A 23505-nucleotide genomic window follows, 5' to 3' on the forward strand; every position below is an offset into this window, starting at 1 on the left:
CTGAAGGAGGGCTTGGGAGAGAAGCGAATGGAGAGGAACACAGATGAGGAAGGGTTGCAGGGACTCAGGGAGGGAAGGAGGAAAATCCGCTCTGGGAGAGGGAGGGCAGAGGAAAAAGGGGACCCTGGGGAGGGGGTGAACAAGCCCAGGTTACAGATGGCAGGAAGGGTAGATGTCACGGTGGAGTTCAACATCCAGGAGGGGGAGGTTCTGGAAATTGCCCTGATGAAGGAGATGGAGGGTTTGGAGGTGGAGAGACGGAGGGATACAGCGATAGAGGTGCAGCAATGGGTGGGGGGTGGAGAGGAAAGAGGAAACCAGGAGTTGGGGGGGGGGAGATCAAGCCTGTTAACAGTGTAAGGGATGCGGAGATGTTGGAGGAAAAGGAGGAGTTGGGGGAAGGGGATGAGGTCATACAAGAGTCGTGTGGGACTGGAAGACGGATACGGAAGGCAAGGCGGAGAATGTGGTATTTGATCATTTGGAGAGCCTTACAAAAGCGGGGTAGGGGGGGGGGGATGGAGATCCAGGCCACGCTGGCATAACAGAGGATAGGACGGATGAGGGATTTGTAGGTGTGAAGGATGGTGGAATTATGAAATTCCCATGTCCAGTCAGACAGGAGTTTCTGGAGGCGGGGGCTTTCTGCTGGATGGCCAGGAGGTGAGGGGTCCAAGTAAGGTGATTGTCGAGGGTAAGGCCAAGGTCTCTCACGGTGGGGGTGAGCTGGATGTGACGACCACAAATGGTGAGGTAGAAATCGTGGAGACCGAAGGAATGGGTGGTGCGGCCTATGATGATTGCTGGGTTGTGGAGGGCTTGATACGAAGGAACCACTGGTTCTCCAAGTGGTGAACTGGTCAAGGTGGGTTTGGAGGGTTTCTTGGGACCTTTGAAGGGACTTTGCAGCCACTGTAAAATCTCTCATGGACCTGGCTTGCAGAAGCAGAAGACATGCTTTGTATGATTTTTTGTCGAATAACGCTCAGAAGTTCGCTGAAGTCCTTTCTGAAATTGTTCTTTTGTACACAAAGCATAAATGTACTGCAGGTTAGATAGACAACGAAACCGAAATCATGAATTGCCAGCACAGTGCCCTTCATCATAACATCCAAGAATGTATATAACTGTAGCTTTACTGTTGACGTCAATATATAGGGTTAGGCAACTGCCCTAGCGCTGTCGTTTTATGCAACCCGCCATGCTAGATTTGGCCTTCAAAAATCATGCGCGACATTTTCATATTCTGTCGCTGGCGACGTATAAGCGTGACCTTCAAACTCACCTTCACGTCCACCTTCATTTCTGGTATATTGCTAGTGGTACTCCCTCCTATCACTAAACAAAAAATTTCCGGCTACAAGAACTATTCGCGATATTCGACGTTTTATGGTATCTTACTGATTGGGCTGTTTTAAACCTACCTTGAGTGTAATGAAAGAAAAACAACATCTGTAAACGTTATGCTGAAACTAACTACCCTGACTATTCGATCCAAAGATTACCCTTACAAGCACAGTAGCTTCACAGTCAGAGTCCTTACGAATACAACAGTGTAATTATTTTGTGCTGTTAAAACTCACTCAAAAACGTTAGTTTTACGAAGTGCTCTATTAGGCCAGTCAATGAAGACTGTGAAATTTTGAGTGTGGGAAATAATTCGAGAAGTCGCATATTTTTATAAGTTGGTAGGAGGGAGTGTCAAGAACAACACACTAGAACTGCTGACCGGTCAGAATGAGTGTGGGAGTGGAGCTGCGTTTGAAGGTCACTATTGTACTGTTTTCTTAAGTAACTCGAAAACTACAGTCTCTAGCGGAAACTGTGCCCCAGTACAAAATTGAACTACATTAAATTCACTACGAAAAAGATCGTGTTCACCCCATTTGAGGACTGTTAATTTGCGTGTAGCGAGCTAGGGAATCTGAAAAGCTTTGCACGTGGTTCTTAAAGTCAGATTATCAATGCGGGTTGCATAAAACGACAGCGGTAGGGGCAGTTGAATCACCCGGTGTAAAACCATACCGGAGTGGGCGTGCGCACGTCGGGGGATTGTGGAGAGTGTCTTGAGGAACAAGTTGACGGCATGAACCCTTATCCTAAAACGTAATCCAACGGCGCTACAGAACGCCAACTCTTATGCCACCCCATCGGAGCAGAGCGCCTAGTGGAACTTCTCGTAACAGGTTTGAAACCATTCAGGACGTTACATTGCAAGTACCCCCACGCCTGGTGACAAGAAACGTACATTTGCTGCCAACACAGTGGCCTTCCAGTAGGCCTTAGCTTTGTAGGGTTGCTGGGTAACGTGGACATGGGTTCATATCCTACATCTAATTCTCAAGACACCTCTGCTCAGAGTGCGTCGGTATCGTTTCTCTAGGTTCTGTGTAGCTCAAATTTTCCACTCTGGCAATGCATCCAGTCGCAGTCGCGAATGCTAACGGACTTTTTTATGCGCCAATAGAAGCTTGCGATGTCACTAACCACCAGTTATTTATCTTTCAAGTAGCGAGCGAGACGGTAATGGAACACAGTATTTTAGAAACATCCATCACGAGAGCTACAAATTTAGGACCTTATCAGCAGTGACCACGAACTCAGTGAAGCTGCTGAAACAACATTTCGATAATTTCTTCAGTAAATTGGTTTCACCAGTCTCAACCAGGCCACACACTTCCCACAGAAACACCTCATTTGTTGCACAACAGTATTCTTTCATTAAATTTGCGTTTTTCCATGCACGTCACCGACTGATTGCATGTACGATAAATAACAACTTGGCAGCTGGCCGTAAATGCCCTCAAACGGGATCCAGAAAGCTGTTAAAGAGTACCGTACTTCATGATGGGTTTCTATGGTTTGGTCATATAAACCTCACGCTAAAGTGGTTTAGGACCACATAGCGTATCCAATTATTAATTTTAATCGTTCTGTCACCCAAGCCAGTGGAGCTTTTTCATGCATGCCATCAGCAGTCACATTTTGCATAAATTTATGAACCTCGGAAATAGCCAACCTTATATCTTCATGAAGGAAAAACCCAGCCGTTTCTTCGATATATGCAATTCAACAACTTCTGTGACACTCTCTCTCTTTATATCATCACCCTTGGGATGCAATGAAAGGTAATACATAACACGACAAGAAACAGAAGAACTACTTAAAGAAAGCGAAAATCTCGGACATTTGTTAAACTGAATAAATAATGCTAAAAGAATCAAAATATCCACGGGTGTACTGCCGGTCTACAGTGTCCAACGGGCACAATATTTCGGCGATGCCGGCCGCGGTGGTCTCGCGGTTCTAGGCGCGCAGTCCGGAACCGCGCGACTGCTACGGTCGCAGGTTCGAATCATGCCTCGGGCATGGATGTGTGTAATGTCCTTAGGTTAGTTAGGTTTAAGTAGTTCTAAGTTCTAGGGGACTGATGACCACAGCTGTTAAGTCCCATAGTGCTCAGAGCCATTTGAACCATTTCGGCGATCATACATGTCGCCATCATCTGATGACACTGTAGACCGGCAGTACACCCGCGGAAATTTTAATTATCAAATACGCCGGGAGCAACTCAATAATCACAATGCTAAAAGAGTTTATACCAACAGGGCAAGTGCGAGAGAAAATCACGGAGGGAACGAGGCACGCTTTTTATTAGTTGGCGAATGTCCTAACCGAGACTAACACGTTTGAGGTTGAGCACTGTATTTCGAGATATTACGAGAGTTGGACCTTTAATACTGGCATGCATGCAATGTAGACGTAACGCAATTGATTAAACCAATTTAATATATGGTTCAAACGGCTCTAAGCACTATAGGTCATCAGGCCCCTAGACTTAGAATTACTTAAACATAACAAACCTAAGGACATCACACACATCCATGCCCAAGGCAGGATTCGAACCTGCGACCGTAGCAGCAGCGTGGTTCCGGACTGAAGCGCCTAGAACCGCTCGGAATTTAGGTTATGCCACACGTTAGTTCATACCGTCTCTCCCCGTCATCCCTTATCACAGAGCAAGAGTGAATGATCACTCCCTTCTTACATCTGTTGCATGTGCAGTTAGCGGAAGTATACTGCTTTGTGTAGTTGACGATCTGATGAAGTGATGTCACGGTGTTTTCGAAACATGAACAACAGAGCTGAATAAAAACTGAATGCGCCAGAGGGCGTGCAGCACGACACTATCATCAACATCTCCATCAGGCTTACGGGTAATCCGTATCGCCGAATGGAACAGTGGCAAGATGGGTGACCGTCGTATCGCGTAAATGGACAAAGATCGACGACAAACGATTTGCAAGGTGGCCCGAGAGAAGGGATTAGAGAATATGACTGCTTCACATTCTGAAGGAACTCTTGCGCATGAGAAAAAATCCATCGAATGATGGAGCAGTGGATACGGTTCGACGTTGTTCGTACTTCTAGGAAAGCTACGAACGTGAGGCTTTTTCACGCCTTATCATTACCCTGGCTGAGACATGGGCGAACTCGTACGAGCCACAGCTGAAATGTTAATCATGCCAATCATGCCGTCATTACATTCGTCGGAATCTCAGCAAAATGGAAATTAGGTCTATTTTTCATTCCTTTGTACAACCGTGATAGTGTTATCCTAAGGCATGTTGTTGCTGTTGTTGTTATTGTGGTCTCCAGTCCTGAGACTGGTTTGATGCAGCTCTCCATGCTACTCTATTCTGTGCAAGCTTCTTCATCTGCCAGTACTTACTGCAACCTAAATCCTTCTGAATCTGCTTAGTGTATTCATCTCTTGGTCTCCCTCTACGATTTTTACCCTCCACGCTGCCCTCAAATGCTAAATTTGTGATCCATTGATGCCTCAGAACATGCCCTACCAACCGATCCCTTCTTCTAGTCAAGTTGTGCCACAAATTTCTCTTCTCTCCAGTGGTATTCAATACCTCCTCATTAGTTATGTGATCTACCCATCTAATCTTCAGCATTCTTCTGTAGCACCACATTTCGAAAGATTCTATTGTCCAAACTATTTATCGTCCATGTTTCACTTCCATACATGGCTACACTCCATACAAATACTTTCAGAAACGACTTCCTGACGCTTAAATCTATACTCGATGCTAACAAATTTCTCTTCTTCAGAAACGGTTTCCTTGCCATTGCCAGTCTAAATTTTATATCCTCTCTACTTCGACCATCATCAGTTATTTTGCTTCCCAAATAGCAAAACTCCATTATTACTTTAAGTGTCTCATTTCCTAATCTAATTCCCTCTGCATCACCCGACGTAATTCGACTACATTCCATGATCCTCGTTTTGCTTTTGTTGATGTTCAACTTATATCCTCCTTTCAAGACACTGTCCATTCCGTTCAACTGCTCTTCCACGTACTTTGCTGTCTCTGACAGAATTACAATGTCATCGGCGAACCTCAAAGTTTTTATTTCTTCTCCACGGATTTTAATACCTACTCCGAATTTTTCTTTCGTTTCCGTTACTGTTTGCTCAATATACAGATTAAATAACATCGGGGATAGGCTACAACCCTGTCTCACTCCCTTCCCAACCACTGCTTCCCTTTCATGCCCCTCGACTTTTATAACTGCCATCTGGTTTCTGTACAAATTGTAAATAGCCTGTCTCTCCCTGTATTTAATCCCTGCCACCTTTAGATTTTGAAAGAGAGTATTCCAGTCAACCGTGATAGTGTTATACTAACGCATACCACTCTCCAACTACATGCCATCAGTGCGTTGTGTTATTGTCCGTTTTTTGAACAAAACCTACTACGAACTTTGAGAAAGAAGTACGGCACTTTTCGTATAACCCACGAATCAGTTTTCACGAAATGTCAGGGTACATACGACGCGAGTTGTGATTGCTCTACTCGATCGATGGCATTGTGGGAGCGCTGCACCATTGACCATACTACCTGGATGAAGACACTTGCGACTCTGACTGTATACCAGACATGAAGGAAGCGCACTGCTACACGGAGTCGTAGGGTAGTACAACCACTCCATTCGAACTATCAACACAACTGGCTCTGTTAAAGGAATTCTACATCTTCCACATTGCTGGCAACTCGTTAAACACAAAACTAGTGACTACTTTGAACGACAGTAAAACGCTGAAACTTGTTTCTGCGTTCTATCTGTTGTAAATAAATAGTTACCGCTTTCGAACATCTGACCCTCGTATGTTAGGAGTTAGAAACAATGAAACGGCCTGGGATTCAGCAAAAAATGTCTGTGATTCTTTTGTATGTCTGCTTGCTGATGTGAAGTACTTGGTGAAGGAGGGTAATCAACTGAATTTATCTGCGGTGCAGGGCGGTCTGAAGGCGGTGGTGTGGACGGACTTCCTGCAGAGCGGAGTCACGCTGGCAGCCTTCATCGCGGTGCTTATCCTGGGGGTGGTGAGCGCCGGCGGCTTCGCAGAGGTGTGGCGGGCCGCCGACGAGGGGGGCAGGGTCGCCTTCTTCGTGTGAGTAAGCAAAGTGCGACACTGCACAATATCATAGCAGGTAGGCGATTAGGCAATATGATTTGCAACAAGTCCATCTTTAATGGGATGACATTCTCAGAGGGTAAAATTACATCTGGCGTAACTGGACTTTTGTTTCTGACAGTGATTCTAATTCCTCACCTGGCTTCCTCAGCTACAGCACAGTCACAAGATCTCAAGCTGAGTATCCGTAGAGTGGACGCTCGGTCCTGTGGAAAGTTGTATTAAAAAATATCTGCTCCTGGCCTCTCGCTGCTGAGGCCTACTCTGGTTAAATGGAAAAGAAAGATAACAGAAAACACAAGTTTCCAGCATGTATGGGAATTCGATGTAATGCCTAACCTCCTTCTCCCTACTATCTCTGTCCATCTTCTTCTCTCTCTCTCTCTTTGTTCATCTCCTCCTTCTTCCCCCTCTCTCTTTCCGTCACTTCCTCCCTCCCTCACTCTCAATCTCCTCCTGCTTTCTCTCTCCCCCCTCTCTCTGTCCATTACGTCCTTTCCATGTCAGTTTTCCCCTCTCCCTCTCTCTTTATCTCCCCCCTTCTGCCACCCTCTTTCTGTCCATTACCTCCTCCTCCACTTTTATGTTCATCTTCTGCTGCCCCATTTTCTCCATCACCTCCCAGCCCCTCTCTCTGTCCATCTCCTCCTTCCCACTTTTATTTCTCCTTTTTCTCCCACCCAGCCGGCCGGCGTGGCCGAGCGGTTCTAGGCGCTTCAGTCTGGAACCGCACGACCGCTAGAGTCGCAGGTTCGAATCCTGCCTCGGGCATGGGTGTGTGTGCTCTCCTTAGGTTAGTTAGGTTTAAGTAGTTCTAAGTTCTAGGGGACTGATGACCTCATTTTTTTTGTTGTCCCATAGGCTCAGAGCGATTTGAACCATCTTCCACCCATCTGTCCATCTCCTCTTCCCCACTCTTTGGCATCGTTTATTTTTATTGTTCATTCAGATTACGTGGTAGTATTCCAATCATACCCTAATAAGGCATATATAGAGCTTACGTGTTTGCTAACAAATATTCAACGTAAATCGTTGAAGAACGTTTCGAGATTTTTGGTTAAGACGTTTCCTCTTTAAGCTTTACATATTTAGAAAACAGGTATATAAAACACGCGCGTATACCAATAAAACGTTGTGTCACTATTTCGAAACAAGCGGTGAAGAATTTTCGAAGATTTACAATTTTGAACAAAAGAACATTTACGTTTTTGTTTATGGAGATGAAAAAACTGATGTTTTTATACACACACGACAGTAATACACAAAAGTACAGGCGTATTCGAATGCAATATTGTCTCAAAATTTCAAATGAATCTGTGAAGAGCTTTCGGAAATTTATGATTTTGAACAAATGAACATGAAGTGTTTGCAAACATCTTTATTAATAAATATGTATTTGGATACTATATGGTGCTCCAGTAGACGCACAAAAACGTGCACGTATTAGAATACAACGTTGTATCAAAATTTCAAAGAAATCGGTGAAGAATTTTCTGAGGTTTACGATTTTGTAGAAACGAACATTTATATTTTTATTTATCTAGATAGTTATTCTTATTATTGTTATTATTACGGTATTAATTAATATAACTATCAATTAATAACGTTTTACTGCACTCTTATTATCTTCTGCCAAGATTCTCTAGTTAGTACATCCTCTCTGCGTGTACCGTCATGCTCCATTATTTCGTTGACGCTGTCATTCCAAGAGCACCTGCAAGGTGGTTTCAAGTCAAAAATTTTCCTAGGCCAGAGATGATCTGGCATTCTCAATAAGTGCCCGTAACACTACAACAGTTTTCTTTCAGTTCTGTCTTCCAATGTTTTCTATCACAGTTTCATTTGCCATCTCTCTAGTTCTCACTTCGTCGTTAGCTTTTTCCTCCAATCTTGATAGTCTGACGCTCCTTCGTAAACTATGCTTTTTACAGCTATTAGCCTTCTTTGGGGGTCAGTATTTAACATCCACAGTTCTCATCCACAGCTTAGGACCGATTCAACCACTAGCCTATCCGCTAATTTCTTATTGTTGTTAGAAATATTCTTGTCTTATAAAAAAGAATTGATGCACCCCATTACTTTTCTGCTTTGTTGTATTCTATAATATACTTCCATATTACTCAATCCACTTTTGCCAATCTAAGCCCCTAGATATTTAATTTTCTACTATTAGTGAACCGTCATTCACGTGAACTTCAAAACTAGTGTCTTTATGTATCCAGTCTCTTCAGAAAAAGAACTAAATATTCTAGAGTTAATTTGTTTTTATTTACTGTTTTTAGATATAAATATTAATTTACATACTCTTTTTCGGATAAGCTTTCAAGTTATTAACCTATAATTACCAGTTATTCCGTTTTCATTAGTCCCCAGTTGTCATCTTTCTGACTTAAACGTATCATGAGCTAAAGATCAAAAAATGGCTCTGAGCACTATGGGACTCAACATCTGAGTTCTTCAGTTCCCTAGAACCTAGAACTCCTTAAACCTAACTAACCTAAGGACATCACACACTTCCATGCCCTAGGCAGGATTTGAACCTGCGAGCGTAGCGGTCGCGCGGTTCCAGATTGAAGCGCGTAGACCCGCTCGGCCACCTCGGCCGGCGAACTCAAGATCGTATTCACATCGTCACAGAATGGCTAGATCAAAATAAATGCCTTACGAAAACAATTTCATATCGTCCTAATATTTTTCCAGTCTGCGAGGCTTCCCTTTACATTTTCGAGCATCAGGAAGTTTTTATGGACCACCGATCCAACCCGCAAACTGGAGAACAAGGATTTGACATGAGGGTTTACTACCCTAAGACGGTTGACTTCATTACGTCTAAAGAGACAACCTCCTAAGATAAGACTTTGTTAAGAATTGGGAATAAATTAAACACCAGCCATTAAGGAAACACTGTAAACGCTAATGAAGGAGAGTTTGGTCTAAGAGCAATTCGAATTTAGACAGAATACTCGTCTTATCGTTGCAAGAAGACTCTTGCTAATTGTGGGCGAGAGGTTTATAGAAAATGGAAGAGATTGATATGCAGTGTGTCCCACTAATCTTGACAACCCTAAATAAACAGGTGTAGGATTCGTTATGAATAGGAAGGTAGGGCAGAGGGTGTGTTACTGTGAACAGTTCAGTGACCGGGTTGTTCTAATCAGAATCGACAGCAGACCAACACCGACAACGATAGTTCAGGTATACATTCCGACGTCGCAAGCTGAAGATGAACAGAAAGAGAAAGTGTATGAGGATATTGAAAGGGTAATGCAGTATGTAAAGGGGGACGAAAATCTAATAGTCATGGGCGACTGGAACACAGTTGTAGGGGAAGGAGTAGAAGAAAAGGTTACAGGAGAATATGGGTTTGGGACAAGGAATGAAAGAGGAGAAAGACTAATTGAGTTCTGTAACAAGATTCAGCTAGTAATAGCGAATACCCTGTTCAAGAATCACAAGAGGAGGAGGTATACGTGGAAAAGGCCGGGAGATACGGGAAGATTTCGATTAGATTACATCATGGTCAGACAGAGATTCCGAAATCAGATACTGGATTGTAAGGCGTACCCAGGAGTAGATACAGACTCAGATCACAATATAGTAGTGATGAAGAGGAGGCTGAAGTTCAAGACATTAGTCAGGAAGAATCAATACGCAAAGAAGTGGGATACGGAAGTACTAAGGAATGACGAGATACGTTTGAAGTTCTCTAACGCTATAGATACAGCAATAAGGAATAGCGCAGTAGGCAGTACAGTTGAAGAGGAATGGACATCTCTAAAAAGGGCCATCACAGAAGTTGGGAAGGATAACATAGGTACAAAGAAGGTAGCTGCGAAGAAACCATGGGTAACAGAAGAAATACTTCAGTTGATTGATGAAAGGAGGAAGTACAAACATGTTCCGGGAAAATCAGGAACACAGAAATACAAGTCGCTGAAGAATGAAATAAATAGGAAGTTCAGGGAAGCTAAGACGAAATGGCTGCAGGAAAAATGTGGAGACATCGAAAAAGATATGATTGTCGGAAGGATAGACTCAGCATACAGGAAAGTCAAAACAACCTTTGGTGACATTAAAAGCAACGGTGGTAACATTAAGAGTGCAACGGGAATTCCACTGTTAAATGCAGAAGAGAGAGCAGATAGGTGGAAAGAATACATTGAAAGCGTCTATGAGGGTGAAGATTTGTCTGATGTGATAGAAGAAGAAACAGGAGTCGATTTAGAAGAGATAGGGGATCCAGTATTAGAATCGGAATTTAAAAGAGCTTTGGAGGACTTACGGTCAAATAAGGCAGAAGGGATAGATAACATTCCATCAGAATTTCTAAAATCATTGGGGGAAGGGGCAACAAAACGACTATTCACGTCGGTGTGTAGAATATATGAGTCTGGCGATATTCCATCTGACTTTCGGAAAAGCATCATCCACACAATTCCGAAGACGGCAAGAGCTGACAAGTGCGAGAATTATCGCACAATCAGCTTAACAGCTCATGCATCGAAGCTGCTTACAAGAATAATATACAGAAGAATGGAAAAGAAAATTGAGAATGCGCTAGGTGACGATCAGTTTGGCTTTAGGAAAAGTGAAGGGACGAGAGAGGCAATTCTGACGTTACGGCTAATAATGGAAGCAAGGCTAAAGAAAAATCAAGACACTTTCATAGGATTTGTCGACCTGGAAAAAGCGTTCGACAATATAAAATGGTGGAAGCTGTTCGAGATTCTGAAAAAAGTAGGGGTAAGCTATAGGGAGAGACGGGTGATATACAATATGTACAACAACCAAGAGGGAATAATAAGAGTGGACGATCAAGAACGAAGTGCTCGTATTAAGAATAGTGTAAGACAAGGCTGTAGCCTTTCGCCCCTACTCTTCAATCTGTACATCGGGGAAGCAATGATGGATATAAAAGAAAGGTTCAGGAGTGGAATTAAAATACAAGGTGAAAGGATATCAATGATACGATTCGCTGATGACATTGCTATCCTGAGTGAAAGTGAAGAAGAATTAAATGATCTGCTGAACGGAATGAACAGTCTAATGAGTACACAGTATGGTTTGAGAGTAAATCGGAGAAAGACGAAGGTAATGAGAAGTAGTAGAAATGAGAACAGCGAGAAACTTAACATCACGATTGATGGTCACGAAGTCAATGAAGTTAAGGAATTCTGCTACCTAGGCAGTAAAATAACCAATGACGGACGGAGCAAGGAGGACATCGAAAGCAGACTCGCTATGGCAAAAAAGGCATTTCTGGCCAAGAGAAATCTACTAATATCAAATACCGGCCTTAATGTGAGGAAGAAATTTCTGAGGATGTGCGTCTGGAGTACAGAATTGTATGGTAGTGAAACATGGACTGTGGGAAAACCGGAACAGAAGAGAATCAAAGCATTTGAGATGTGGTGCTATAGACGAATGTTGAAAATTAGGTGGACTGATAAGGTAAGGAATGAGGAGGTTCTACGCAGAATCGGAGAGGAAAGGAATATGTGGAAAACGCTGATAAGGGGAAGGGACGGGATGATAGGACTTCTGCTAAGACATGAGGGGATGACTTCCATGGTACTAGAGGGAGCTGTAGAGGGCAAAAACTGTAGAGGAAGACAGAGATTGGAATACGTCAAGCAAATAATTGAGGATGTGGGTTGCAAGTGCTACTCTGAGATGAAGAGGTTAACACAGGAAAGAAATTCGTGGCGGGCCGCATCAAACCAGTCAGTAGACTGACGAAAAAAAAAAAAAAAAAAAAAAAAAAAAAAAAAAAAAAAAAAAATATGATATGCGGTATCATATCGTTAAAATGTAAGCTAAAGCAGCTTCACGTTCTGTATAGAATGCAGTAGGGACACCATCGGTCAGAGTAGGAATATTTAATTTCAGTGATTTAATGTTTCTCATCGAGTTTGTCGCTAACATCAACGTCACTCATTTTTGTGGTTGTTGGAGAAGTGAAATGGGTGAGTACTTTCGTGTCTTTCATTGTAAAGGAGCATTTTATTATGTATATTAGCATTTTTGTTATTGCTTTGCTCCACTCAGCCGAATTCTGCTTGAAGATAACTACCGACGAATTTTTTCCCCCTTAAAGATAACGACTCTAACGCTTAGCGGCGTATTATGTAAGTGTCATTTTTGTTTACTTACTAGCTGTAGACTTCAAAACGCCAATCCTTCCTGGACGTAAGAATCAGTCGTTGCATTTTGAATATTTTTCCTGTATATTTTGGAACTGCCACGGCATGACTGGATACTAAATGTCTTTTCGCACTTTCTATGCGCAGGATGACCCCAGACCCCTTCGTTCGGAGCTCCTTCTGGGCAGTGGTGATCGGCGCGACGGCGTCATTCGTAGGAGGCTGCGCCGTCCACCAGGGCATGGTGCAAAAGTTCATGTCGCTGCCGGACCTGGCGGCTTGTCGAAAGTGAGTTATCCCAGAGGACGAGAGGTACCCACATCCGTAGCCAATATCAGTAGCGCAGTCCTGTGCATCGGCACTAGATTCAAGAGGTGGTTTGTTCATATCTCGATTGTTGATTGTACATAGAATTTTTACCACTAGTATCCGGCTGGGAAAGGAGAGGAGGCACCAGCATGAAGTTTCTAATCGCCAGACTTCGCACCTTTGTCCAGAATCAACTTCACATCCCTCCGCTCTGTCTCATTGAGTCACTTGAAACTGTTGCTGGTAATCGGTCCGTCATATTGGATCTTCAGCCTGCCCATACCTTTGAAGGTATTCTATAGGAGCTGGATATGTGCCAGCACCAGGTTTCGTTCTGTCCCTAACATACCTAACAATAGACACTTGATACTATACTTTCAGCCAATAATTAAAGACCTGAGTTGGAGGAGCGCAACATCGAACTACCTTCAGAAATGTCTAGCTTAGAACGACAATGCGGAATACAACAGATGATAACTTCCCTTACTTTATGGGAACATAATAGTAAAATATATGAAAATGGGTGCAAGTTCTGTATACGAAAATGGAACACTATAGTAAAGGACATGGGGTTTTCCAAAACGTTAATTTTGTGTCAGTGAATCCTATAGGAGAAATGAACTTAAAATTCCATGATAAGTTTCAACGACTCACACACAGTGCTATACTACAAAGCATTTATCACTTGGGATAAATCAGAAAAATATCATAAATTATTTCTTAGATTTAGGAAACAGATAAAAGCCATAGTCGCTTAGTTCTTAAACTGTACTTGATGAAGGGTAGATGGGAGGCAATATAGTAAAGAAGAGACCCCATACTAACAAACGGGGCAATTCTTAAGAGATGACGAGCTCATGAGACGGTATTACTATGGTGAACATAACGACCAAGACATTCCGCTAGAAATTGTGGGGAATAAAGATGTCTTGAATGCGTTATGAGGATTAATTTTAGTAAATTTATTCATGTAAAATTTAATTCAAGCAAAGCAGACTACAAGAATTTTTAGAATTCTCCAGTCCACTGGAAGAAACCAGAAATAAAAATGGACATGTTTTCGTAGGCATGGAAGGCAGGTTGCATTACAAAATAACAGTGAGATGCTTAAAGTCTCAAAAGCACAGTGGTCAGTTGAAAATGGAATAAAAATGAGAAAGTTATTGCTTAACAGCAAACTTAATTACTGAAAACTAGTTGCATGTTAGGGTAACATAGGGGACACTAACAAATATTTGCAAAAAAAGTCACAGTAAATCCTAGATGAAAGAGTTGACATATGGCATGGAAACATTAAAATGTTGCACGAAGTGGAAAAAATGAAAGTTTAAATGAAGAGCGAGATATATAGCAGCGTGTGACTTTAAAAGAACACTGCAGTTTATGTCTCAGTCAATACAACAGAAGTCAGGGATTCATCTTGAAACCAGTGCATAATTTTGTAGTGAAGCATTTAATACGCAATTCAGACTCAGCATCGTATATTCATGGAAACGTCACCAAACTTACATTTATGAGTGAAAAATAAAATTGAAAACTGCGCTACGATATTGGTGCCAGAAAAAAAGGTATGAAAATAATCAAAATCAAATTTTAGTTGAGGATATGGCGACAAACTAAGGGCTAATTGAGTAATACTACAGAAATGTCATGTTCATTGAAATAAAAAGAGATCTTTGATAAGGATACATTATTTTTCATTGAAAGCTATCTTCATAACTCTACGGAGTGATTCTCATAGCACTTTAAAAACCTCCGAAGTGACTTAGATGACGCTGAGACAGGTGTTTTATCATAAGGCACGTGGTGTCTAAAATGATGGGAAATATCCCAAAAGCAACATTTTTAACATTTCTCATCATTTTTGAGGTATTTCCTTACATTTGCGACCTCATGGGGCTTATAATATCTACGTCGCTTTGATGGTTGTGACCTTTAATAAGAGTCACCCTTTAGAGTTATCAGGATAGCATTTATTGAACAATAGTGTATGTCTTGTCGAAGATCTCTCTTTATGTCAAGAACGTGACAGCACTGTAGTATTACTACCCTATCAATTTTTCTCAGTGCCATCTACGTCGCTTAGGGGTTTTTTCAAACGTTAATATGCAATTTGGCACAGGGTAACGAAATGGAAGTAATACTTACGGTGTTCGGTTTCACAGCTAATGGCGTACTAAGACTGTTAATTTCTCACTCTGGCTATCCAGCATAGTTTGTGGTTCTAGCGGATGCATACCCTCTGGGCGTCAGAAATGTGTTACAAACACATAGGCGCTCAATCGTCAACTGCTGAGGTGTCCTCAGGTTTCGGGCATTCATCTTCCAGCCTAGCACTGTGATGTCGGGCTCTTCCAGGCTAGCACTTTGCTGTCGGGCATCATTACTCATCAAATAAAATTGAGATCCATATATCTGCATCCCTGCAGGTATACCGAACCACTGTGGGTAGTGAACGATCACGGGAACGCAGCTGGGCTGCAACCAAGTCGTGATCTCGCTCTATCCAAACATACATAATGCAAGCCCAGCTCGCAAGTAGGATAATCATCAGACGGATATGGCGCAGGCTATTAAACTTCATAAACGGCAGCGACCTAGTGCTACAAGAGTGGTGCTTGGGTATTTTATGAAGATTGTCTCCGCCCTTTTTATGCGCCAGGTGCGGTCCTGGGTTGCAGTTCGCCCGAGGTGAGATACACGGCACAGTCGCACTGTAGTGCCCGACACCTCGTATTATTGTGACCAACAGCTATGTTCGAGGTCAACGTGCAATAACCAATCACAGACAGCAGGTGGCAGCATTAGCAGGAGAGGGTATATAAAGCGTGTCAGGGGTGAGGGGCGGAAAAACATTGCACTCGTTGTCGTAATGCGGAAACCGAGCGAATTATCTGACGCCCAAAATGACATGATCATTGGCAAATTGGCTAAGGGTAGAAGCATTTCCGAAACGATTAAGTTTGTAATCTATTCGCATGACGCCGTGCATGACAAAATGCCTTTGTCCCAAACCAGCGCCATGACTCCTGTTGTACACCTCGGGCCATAGATGACAGGCGTGAACGACGGCTGCAGAGATGTGCACTGGCGAATAAACCTTTAGATGATGAGCAACTGACAACCCAAATGAATCAAGGCGCTACCAATGGTGTGTCCTCAACGACCGTTCAGTCAACGTTGCCATTTGCCTCCGCGGCAGGTGCCTGGTTCGTGGACTTATTTATACTGCTGTTCATTGGCAATGAAGGCTGGAATCTGTACGCCTACACTGCAACTGGATGACCAATGATTGGAGACAGGTTGGCCTTTTCAGATGAATGACGATTTATGCTGCATCAAACAAATGGCCAATGGCACATACGGCATGGAATGTACGAAAGCAAAAACCATACATGGTTTTAATGGGCTGGGAAATGTTTTCCAGGCATTCCCTGCGTGATATCGTCATTTAGAAAGGCAAAATGGATCAGCACATATATGTATCTATCCATATGCATCCCTTTAGGCCGGCCGGAGTGGCCGTGCGGTTCTAGGCGCTACAGTCTGGAGCCGAGCGACCGCTACGGTCGCAGGTTAGAGTCCTGCCTCGGGCATGGATGTGTGTGATGTTCTTAGATTAGTTAGGTTTAAGTAGTTCTAAGTTCTGGGGGACTGATGACCTCAGAAGTTAAGTCCCATAGTGCTCAGAGCCAATTGAACCATTTTTTTGTGTGTGATGTCCTTAGGTTAGTTAGGTTTGATTAGTTCTAAGTTCTAGGCGACTGATGACCCCAGAAGTTAAGTCGCATACTGCTCAGAGCCATTTGAACCCCTTTACGCAGTTTGTTTTTCCTAGGCACAGTAGCATCTGCTAGCACGACAATGCTACTTGTCTCACAGCTCGTAGTGTATACACGTAGTTCGAAGGTAACTAGGATGTTTACCGTACTGCCCTGGCGATTTATGCCCAATCGATAGGGATGTTCGCGCCTAGCATCCTCAGCCGAGGTACCTAGAGCATCTGACCCCAACACTGGAGCCTGCGTGGCTTCACATCTCCGTCGGTCACATCCAGAACTTCGTTAGCCGTCTTCCTGCACAATTCGCAGCGGTCCGCACTGCAAAAGATGTTTACTCAGGCTTGTGACATGTGGCTGTTTTAATGTGATCAGACAATGTATGTACTCGTTCAAATGGCGCTAAGCACTATGGGACTTAACATCTGAGGTCATCAGTCCCCTAGACTTAGAACAACCTAAACCTGCCACAAATCCATACCCGAGGCAGGATTCTAACCTGCTACCGTAGCAGCAGCGCGGTTTCCAGACTGAAGAGCCTAGAACCGCTCGTCCACAGCGGTCCGCATGTACTGGTAAACTGACATTCACTATCCATATTAAAGTACTATAACAGGACACTATTCTTCTGCTCACACTTATGTTACAGTTCTCGCCACGATTAGCATTTATGAAGGGACTAGTGGGTTGCCCAGCTCACAGATTAACATTTCTCAAAGGCTGTAACAGTCTCCTGACGGTAGACGTAAGAACAGCTGCCGTGAGGTTTGTAGTTCGGACACCTAGGATACGGTGACTGCATCTGTTCTTTAATTTTCCAAACGATTTGTCTATGCGTAATATCATACAGTTGTGTCTGATCATCTATTTTCCTTTCGTATGACCGGAAATCGCTGTATGAAATTCAAACAGCATGTTATGAGAATCAATGGCAAATTTCTCTTATTCACTATCTTGTTACAGACTAGCAAACAGTCACGTAGTACCATAAAATGTATGTCATGTGTTCCGAGTTGTTCTATCACCCTTTAGTTCTTACACTGCTCTCGTAACCATTACATGTAAACAGATCTTGAGGATACGTTAAGTAATGGACGTCAGTCTAAGCTGCATAGGAATAAAGACGAGTACTTTTTTCAAAGATCAGAAAATGTTTGTGATCATAATTAATCTTAATATGATGTAAAAAAAAATGTTGTAATGTATTGCTAGGATGTGGAATAGCCAACGAATCGAGTGAAAAATATTTTCCAGAATCGTAAGAAAACTACAGTGGAACATAAACAATTCTCAAAACTTTCAACGGACATTACCAGGACATATAGCACGGGTATAAGAAATATTTTGCCAGGACTGTTAAATTCAAGGAAATTCAAGGAAATTCAAGGAAAAAATTGCAATAACATGAAGGAGTTGCGTGTAGTAAATAGAAGTTGATAGGCGTGTTTCTAGATCTGAAAGACATCTACTCGGATTAAACGCCAGTCGTATGAGACCACAGTAGTAGCTCCGCTTTCAGGATGAAAATCACGTTTGCTTTAAATACAACTTGTAACAGTCGTGAGGCCGGCCGCTGTTGCCGTGCGGTTCAAGGCGCGTCAGTCTGGAACCGCGAGACCGCTACGGTCGCAGGTTCGAATCCTGCCTCGGGCATGGATGGGTGTGATGTCCTTAGGTTAGTTAGGTTTAAGTAGTTCTGAGTTCTAGGGGACTGATGACATCAGCTGTTAAGTCCCATAGTGCTCAGGGCCATTTGAACCATTTTGAACAGTCGTGAGCGCTGGTTACCTTTCTGACTGGACGTAGTGGGTTGATGGTAGTCAATAATACCTTTAAGGCGACAAAGACGCCATTATCAACACCTCACAGAGTTTGAACGAGGTCGTGTAATAGGGCTACGACAAGCTGGATATTAATTCTGTGATACTGCAGAAAGGCTTGGCAGAAATGTAGCCATTATATATCACTGCTGACATCGGTGGTCACGAGAACGTATGGTCTCAACAAGACCGAGTTACGGACGGCTACGTGGCACTACCGAGAGGGAAGAACATCAGCTTCGGCTCATGGCTCTGTCGCATTTTACTGCATGTGCCGTAGTTGGTACCATAGTGACACAACGAAATGTTACAAATGGGTTACTTCAAAAACAGCTCCAAGTCAGTCGCACTATAACCTGCCTTCCACTGAGCACAAATCACCGCCATTTGCGACTCCAGTGGTGATGGCTAGTGTCCTAGATAGGAGGAGGCCCGATGACTGCTTGTAGCCAGCTTGTCTGGGTGCCAGACATACTGCACCTACACCTGGACTTATGGTCTGGGGTGCGCCTTCGTATGACAGCAGGAGAATTCTCGTGGTAATCCCAAGCACCCTGACTGCAAATCTGAAAGTCAATTGGTGATTGGACATGTTGTGATGCCATTCATGAGCAGCATTCCAGGAAGTGTTTTCCAAAAGGATGACGCTCGCTCACAGATCGCTGTTGTAACCAAACATGCTCTAAAGACTGTCGACATGTTGCCTTGGCCAGCTCTGTCATCAGATGTGTCTCCAGTCAAAGACATATGGGACATGATCCGACGATAACACCAGCGTCATCCACAACCAGCATTATCCGTCCCTCAGTTGACCGACCAAGTACAACTCGCATGGTACTCCTTGAACATGGTACTCCAGCCCACCAACTGACTTCCAGCACCTGTAAAAACACAGCGCATGCTCGTTTACGAGCTTTCATTCAATATTCTCGTGGTTATTAATTTATTTGCATTTCAATCTGCAAAAGCTTATCTAGCGTTTACATAATCTGTGATCGTGCAATGTTAATCACTTAAATATGTTACCTAGACAAATGTATTTCCGAAATTTCGTTATTCTACATTAATTACATTTTGGTGTTGCTATTTCTTTCTCCCGTCAGTGCAATTTTCGTTCTGCGCAAAGAAAACGAATATGAAAACGGAAACCTTAGCAGACATTACGATAATAGCCTAAATTTTGTACATCGTAAAAGCAGCTGAAATGGCTTGCGAAGATGCTACTATCAAAAGAAGACGAGTTTCCAATACTGGTTCAAAATTAATAAACAAGATGGTGAAATTGTAGGTTTGTGTGAAGTACTACCGAAAGTGAAAAAAAAAAAGATCTGGAGATTTAAAACTTGAATCTGAGCATTGGTAAACATTAATGAAGCGGTATCAGAAACAAGAAGTAAAGGTGTGTGAGGGAAAACTCATACGAAGAGTAGGTACTTCGGTGAGGCAGTTGCTAAGATTACTAGGATTAGTTAATAGGGAACGGATGCTGTAGGATACGAGAAAACCTGAGGGAACAACAAAGAGTGTTGAACAGCAAAACCGAGAATAGCAAATATTTGTTCTGCTTACGGCAGGAGAACTTGGGTGACCACTGAAACACAAACAACACTCTGACTGTCAGTTGGAAAATTCTTGGAAGATAATGGCTTCACTGCTTAAAATTTATGAAGGCACTTTCTACCTATAAATTTTCTATCTATGCAGTTGTAGATTCTAAATTGATTTAATTCACCTTCGACGTAACGTGATGTACATTTGTTCTCCATGTTTGATACTTTAATTTTGTGCGAGATGCATTCTGTCTACTATTCGCGAAAGGGAACGAGAGCACAGGAACTAGAAAATCAGCCGAGTAATGGGATATTATTTCTGGGCTTCTTATTTTAAAGTTACATACAACGTACAGTTAAAATTGAGGGAAGTTAAGGCTTAACGTCCCATCAACACGAAGTCTTTCTAGTCGGGGTAGCCATTCCGTAGGTTGAGGACAGTAAGGAGATTCGGAGAGGTGATAGGAACCACTCTTATTTTGATTCGAGAAATCACCGGAGTCTTATTTTAGGATGGTTACCCAAGACGAGCTGTGTGATTCGGTAACATTAACCACGGTGCCAACGGATTCCATTCCGTAGTTTGTTTCTAGCCAGTTGGTTACTCTGGTTAGTGAAGCACTAAATTGCTGCTTACTAGAATTTATCACACAGAAGTGCAAAAAACATCGCAATCGAGACGATATCAGTTTGGTTCCTTCCACGCTTCTCGATTTTCTTGTGTCGTTACCGTACAGAACGGGCAATGTTACTAGCAGTCGCAAACAGTTCATTTATGTCTAAGAGAACGGATAACAGTGCAAATAATACCTGCAATATTTGCTACGTGCTGCATACATAAAATGTATCTGAAATACGACCAGTCATAGTTAGCAGAGGACACGTCTACATTCGGGAACCAATCAAAAATGTTGAACAGTCTTTAACCTGTTTGTATAGAAACTAATTAATTACTGACAAAAGCTTTATTTCGCAGGGCTCTGGCTGGCTTCACTTTTGGCATAATCCTCATGAAGGTCATCAGCGTCTTTTCTGGGTTCCTGCTCTACGCCACCTATCGCGACTGTGATCCTGTCAAAACCCACGTAAGTGCTCCCCAGTATTTAGAAATTTTCTGGCTCAGATACTTTATTTGAGTATTGTTGACTTCGTGCGTCAGTGCATTATCTCATGACTACGCAAATACGAAATATTTGAGTTTTAATTTCTTGCATAACGAAATGTACCCTCTGCTTCTTTTGGTAATGGATTACAAGTCTGATGCTCTTCTGTTCAGATCGGTTTACGGCATCATGACAGAAGTAACAATTAAGAAGTATTCATTAACTAGCAGATAGTACTGTTACGTTATAGACTGAGTACCCGTCATTGTATGTATTTATTGCCATCTTCTAATTCCCCCTCTGTCCCTCCCTCCGTCATTCAGTCTCTGTCTATCTCTTCTTGGCCCTCTCGTGTTCACGTCCTCTCTCTGTCCTCGTTCCTTTACCTGTCTAACTCCACCTCTCCTCTCTCTCAGTCCAACTCTCCTTTCCTTTCTCTGTAATTTCCTCCTCGTTCTCCCTCTTCATCAGTTCCTATATCCTATATCTATCTAACCCTCTTTCTTTTCCTTGTCCATCTCCTCCTCTCCCCTCTTTCTGTCCATTTCGCACTCCTCTCTGTCTCTTTCTGTATCGCTTCCTCCCACCTATGTAACTCCTTCTTCCCTGCCGGCCGCTGTGACCTAGTGCTTCTAGGCGCTTCAGTCCGGAAATGCGCTGCTACTGCGGTCGCAGGTTCGAATCCTCCCTCGGACATGTATGTGTGTGATGTCCTTAGGTTCGTTAAGTTTAATTAGTTCTACGTCTAGGGACTGATGACCTCAGATGTTAAGTCCCATAGTGCTTAGAGAAATTTTTTTGAACTTCCTTCCCCTCACTACCTGTCCATCTCCTCCTCTTTCCTAACGTTATCAGGCTTACCACAGTACTAGCCTCGTAATTCATCCTCCCACAGTAATTCTTCCCAGATCGGAATTCGGTGAAATCGTTCCCGGGGTTCAGGATGAGCTTTTTACTTTTGATTTTGTATACGTATGCACATGTAAAGTACATTTCACATATATTTAACATATTTCTCACCTATTTGTATACATATTCCACCTGTACCTCTAGTGAATTTCGCCCTGTAGTTTCATTTTCATGCTGTTTGATATTTATGACGTCGTATCTCGTATCCTGTACGATGATGTAATATTGCTGATCGAGTACATCGAGTGTCGTAGTCAATTGCATATCTTATTGCTGAAAGAATTCATTAATATAGTGAGTTGAAATACGTCTGCGGTGTGATGTTTACAATGTCTTCGGCTGCCACGGCGGTGCAGGAGGTGTCGCGGCCCGACCAGCTGCTGCCCTTCTACGTGATGCGGGTGGCCGGCCACGTCCCCGGGCTGCCGGGCCTCTTCGTCGCCGGCATCTTCGGCGCTGCCCTCAGGTGCGTACAGCCGCTGCAGCGGAGGAGTCTTAGAGAACACGTACCATCGACCTCAGTGTTGCTGATGGTCGATGCATACCAGCATGCAGTACTGACCTTGCCGTTCATGCTATGTGCAAAACCGACAGTAGGACAAAATAACTTCAACAAGCAACAATACGACAGTGTGACAAGGAATATCTCTTTCCAAACGATGCGAAATTGAACTATGTTTTAGGATGTGACCACCTAGATGCATAATTTTATTCTGGACTTTCTTTAACCGAAGTAGGGAACTGGAACCATTGCTAGTTTAATTTGACACTTTAATTTGACGTAGATTAATCAAGTTGAGTAAACAATTTTAATCACTTGTGCCCTCGTATCAGCTGCGAGACTGCATTTCAGATTTAACTTGATACAAGTGTCTCAAACTGTCGTACCTACTGGTTCCAAGATACTGTCATGGTTACACATCTTTGCAGTGCATTCATAAGAAGTGTAAACACTTCATTTAAGTGCAAAACCGACAATGGGAAAAAACTTCAGCAAGCAACAATACGACAGTATAACAAGGAATATCTCTTTCCAAACGATGCGCAATTGAACTATGATTTAGGATGTGACCACCTAGATGCATAATTTTATTCTGGACTTTCTTTAACCGAAGTAGGGAACTGGAACCGTTGCTAGTTTAATTTGACACTTTAATTTGACGTAAATTAATCAAGTTGAGTAAACAATTTTAATCACTTGTGCCCTCTTATCAGCTGCGAGATTGCATTTCAGATTCAACTTGATACAAGTGTCTCAAACTGTCGTACCTACTGGTTCCAAGATATTGTCATGATTACACATCTCTGCAGTGTAGTCATAAGAAGTGTAAACACTTCATTTAACTGTAGCAGAAAATGGAACGTATCTTCCAAAACATCTAGTCTGAGGAATAAGTCA

The 23505-nt window shown here is 42.8% G+C and overlaps 1 protein-coding gene across 1 annotated transcript in view; it reads left to right on the plus strand.

Moving 5' to 3' along the window:
* The window catches only part of LOC126188755 (sodium-coupled monocarboxylate transporter 1-like), a 244087-nt gene that overhangs the window by 37513 nt on the left and 183069 nt on the right, over positions 1-23505 (plus strand). Inside the window, exons 6-9 of the mRNA XM_049930365.1 lie at positions 6315-6469; positions 12784-12924; positions 21071-21179; positions 22463-22572. Coding sequence (XP_049786322.1) covers positions 6315-6469; positions 12784-12924; positions 21071-21179; positions 22463-22572 — 515 coding nt within the window. The remainder of the gene's footprint in view (positions 1-6314; positions 6470-12783; positions 12925-21070; positions 21180-22462; positions 22573-23505) is intronic.

Source organism: Schistocerca cancellata, chromosome 5 (genome assembly GCF_023864275.1).
Source record: "Schistocerca cancellata isolate TAMUIC-IGC-003103 chromosome 5, iqSchCanc2.1, whole genome shotgun sequence".
In the NCBI taxonomy this organism is placed as follows: domain Eukaryota; kingdom Metazoa; phylum Arthropoda; class Insecta; order Orthoptera; family Acrididae; genus Schistocerca; species Schistocerca cancellata.